The sequence below is a fragment of the Galeopterus variegatus genome, unplaced genomic scaffold, assembly GCF_000696425.1.
Source record: "Galeopterus variegatus unplaced genomic scaffold, G_variegatus-3.0.2 Scaffold508, whole genome shotgun sequence".
In the NCBI taxonomy this organism is placed as follows: Eukaryota; Metazoa; Chordata; class Mammalia; order Dermoptera; family Cynocephalidae; genus Galeopterus; species Galeopterus variegatus.
This window is the reverse complement of record NW_007726619.1, coordinates 556,984-560,292: the sequence shown is the minus strand read 5'-3', so window position 1 is coordinate 560,292 and position 3,309 is coordinate 556,984. Positions and strand designations below refer to the sequence as shown.

The 3,309-nt window shown below is 47.2% G+C and overlaps 1 protein-coding gene across 1 annotated transcript in view; it reads left to right on the top strand.

Moving 5' to 3' along the window:
* GMPR (guanosine monophosphate reductase) overlaps positions 1-3,264 on the top strand; it is a 44,455-nt gene extending 41,191 nt beyond the window's left edge. The window contains exon 8 of the mRNA XM_008569544.1: positions 2,759-3,264. Within this exon, the coding sequence (XP_008567766.1) occupies positions 2,759-2,939 (181 nt within the window). The 3' untranslated portion in view covers positions 2,940-3,264. The remainder of the gene's footprint in view (positions 1-2,758) is intronic.
* Positions 3,265-3,309: the final 45 nt, after the last annotated feature.

The following is a 3,309-nucleotide window of genomic DNA, read 5'->3' as shown; positions in this document are numbered from 1 at the left end:
CCATTTTTGCCCTCTAGCTTTTTTTGCATCTGTTCTAATTCTAAGGAAAGTTGTAGACAGGGAAGGCCACACCAGGCTCTAGCCCAAACAGAAGCCAAGGAGCCAAAAGAAAAACCATCTTCTGCAATTTCAGCCGGGTTTAGATATAACAGAAAGAAAAAATTCAGGAGTATCAAGACTCAATTCTGGAAGTAGATACAAACCTTAGATGAGGAAGGAAAGTGCTGAAGGAATCAACCTTAACCCAGCGGTAGCCTGAGCCCTGCAGGCTGTATCTGTCCAGCCTCTCAATGTCTGTCTGGTATTTTGCAGCCTAATGACCATGATCTTGTCATGAGAATGATTCCCTCCTTTGACATTATATTTAATTATGACATAGTTATTTACGCTTTGCTAGATCCTTCCCAATCTGCTGTCCCTGGGAGGCAGATCAAAGTACCTTCATTTTACAGATGAGCAGACTTAGGCATCAATAATCAATGACTTGCAAAAGATTAGCAAAGAAGCAATGGTGAGAATCTGGATACTTTCCAACAAGCCCTGGGAAAGCCATGGAAATGTCTTAAGAAAATGAAATGGCAATCGTTGCAGGCACAGAGGCCTGGCTCTGGTCCCAGAGTGCCAAGACCTGAGCCATCCTGGCTGTGGCCAGGGACTTTTGCTTCATGGACTTGGTGCTCTAAACCAGCCACTAGGCCAGCCCGTGCTCTAGCTGATGGTTGAAGTAGCAAGATTTCACCCAAGGGTAGCCTTGCATGTTCAATGAACAAGAGTTAACATCCTTTTGAAATTCTAGGTTGTAGATGCTTTGCCTGGAGTCCATTTTTGCCCTCTAGCTTTTTTTGCATCTGTTCTAATTCTAAGGAAAGTTGTAGACAGGCAAGGCCACACCAGGCTCTAGCCCAAACAGAAGCCAAGGAGCCAAAAGAAAAACCATCTTCTGCAATTTCAGCCGAGTTTAGACATAACAGAAAGAAAAAATTCAGGAGTATCAAGACTCAATTCTGGAAGTAGATACAAACCTTAGATGAGGAAGGAAAGTGCTGAAGGAATCAACCTTAACCCAGCAGTAGCCTGAGCCCTGCAGGCTGTATCTGTCCAGCCTCTCAATGTCTGTCTGGTATTTTGCAGCCTCATGACCATGATCTTGTCATGAGAATGATTCCCTCCTTTGACATTATATTTAATTATGACATAGTTATTTACGCTTTGCTAGATCCTTTCCAATCTGCTGTCCCTGGGAGGCAGATCAAAGTACCTTCATTTTACAGATGAGCAGACTTAGGCATCAATAATCAATGACTTGCAAAAGCTTAGCAAAGAAGCAACGGTGAGAATCTGGATACTTTCCAACAAGCCCTGGGAAAGCCATGGAAATGTCTTAAGAAAATGAAATGGCAATCGTTGCAGGCACAGAGGCCTGGCTCTGGTCCCAGAGTGCCAAGACCTGAGCCATCCTGGCTGTGGCCAGGGACTTTTGCTTCATGGACTTGGTGCTCTAAACCAGCCACTAGGCCAGCCCTTGCTCTAGCTGATGGTTGAAGTAGCAAGATTTCACCCAAGGGTAGCCTTGCATGTTCAATGAACAAGAGTTAACACCCTTTTGAAATTCTAGGTGATGAGTTTCTGATCAAGAGATACTATTTTTCCAGTTGAAGAGAACAGCTACAGAAAGTTCCAGAATTTGGGTACTTGTTAGAATTTGACTGGCCCTCAGGTGAGAGCTAGTGTTTTGCTTAGAGTTCTCATTTCTTTCTTGTAATTCCCCTGCAAAAGCTAGTCTGGACTATATCTCTGTTTTGTAGTAAGGGGACTTGACATGAGGAATCAAGCAAGGTTACTTGGTGGCCTGGTGGAGAGAGGGACTCAGCAGGGACATAGATGTTGCTTAGCATTCATGCCATCTGCCAGACCTTCTGAATTTCTGAATGCTCCTCTGAAAATGTGACGGATGCTATCCAAAGCCCTGAAGCCTCCAGTGCTAAGACAGCTCTTGGTTGTACTCTGGTTCCCCACCATGCCCAGGGTGACAGGTGTAGTGACTTGTGAGAGCACAGGGCAGTGAACTGGGAGGTGGGGGGTGTCCCCAATAAAAGCCACCCTGGAAAGACAGGCAGGCTGTGCTGGTGGAGGCTTTCACAGAACCTAGCAGAGCCCGAGTTGCCCATGTTGTATCCTTCTCCTGGTCACACCCTTTGAGGACACTCAGTTTCCAGTTGTGGAACAGGCATACGGGAGGGCAAAGCTCTGGGCTTTTTCTGTGGTTCATGTGGAAAGACAAACAGAGGTGGTGGTAGGTAGTTGTTCCAAGAGGTGATCTGCCAGGTCTGTGCTTCCCCAGTGGGCATTTGGGCTCTTGGTCATCTGGAGGTTGGCATATATAGTCAGGTAGAAGGGAAAGGTGGAGCTGGTTTCTGTTCCAGGTGGAGTGGAAACACGTTACTGAGAATGTCATCATGCAGGATGGATAACTCTACAACTCTTTTGGGTGCTGCTGACTGAGACTTTCCCTTTCCTAGCATGCTGGGCAGCCAGCAATGAGGCTGTGCCCTGTGTGGGGGCAAGGAAGGCATTCGTCTGAGATGCTGGCATGATCAGCCTGGTGCTGGGTGGGAATGAGGGAGTGGGGTCGGCACATGGCATCTAGCAACCGGAGGGCCTTGGGGGTAGTTAAGAGTGCTACAGCTGGGAATGATTCTAGCTGGGTTCTTAAGGAAAAAGAAACTAGATAAAAAGAAAAACTTCCTTTTTTTCCCAGGGCCTCAGAGGGCAAGACTGTGGAAGTGCCTTACAAAGGGAACGTAGAGAACACTATTCTGGATATTCTTGGGGGACTGAGGTCTACCTGCACCTATGTGGGGGCCGCCAAACTCAAAGAGCTCAGCAGGAGGGCAACGTTTATCCGGGTGACCCAACAGCACAACACCATGTTCAGCTAACCCGGAGGAGGAGTGGACGTCTGGCTCCGGTGGAACTTCCACACACACCTGCTTTTCCCATCTTCCTCCTTGTCTGTCACGTCAGAGCTTCTGGCTGCTCCTGAATGGAGGGACACTGCATCCTGCTCCTCCCTCCTGCCTCCTGGAGGCTTTGGGGCTCTCCCTAGTGCCTTCTCAGGGCCCAGAACAAAGGCATTACTGATTGGGCCAACTGTCAGAGCCCAGCTGCCCACAACTCATCACCTCTTTGTTAAAACCAACATTTGCACCTTCTTTCTTTTTAAAGAAAATGGTTTTACTTTAATATAATGCTGTTATCTTAAGACTTCATTGAGTGCTGGAGTTTGCATTTGCAGGAGCCAAGTTGTTT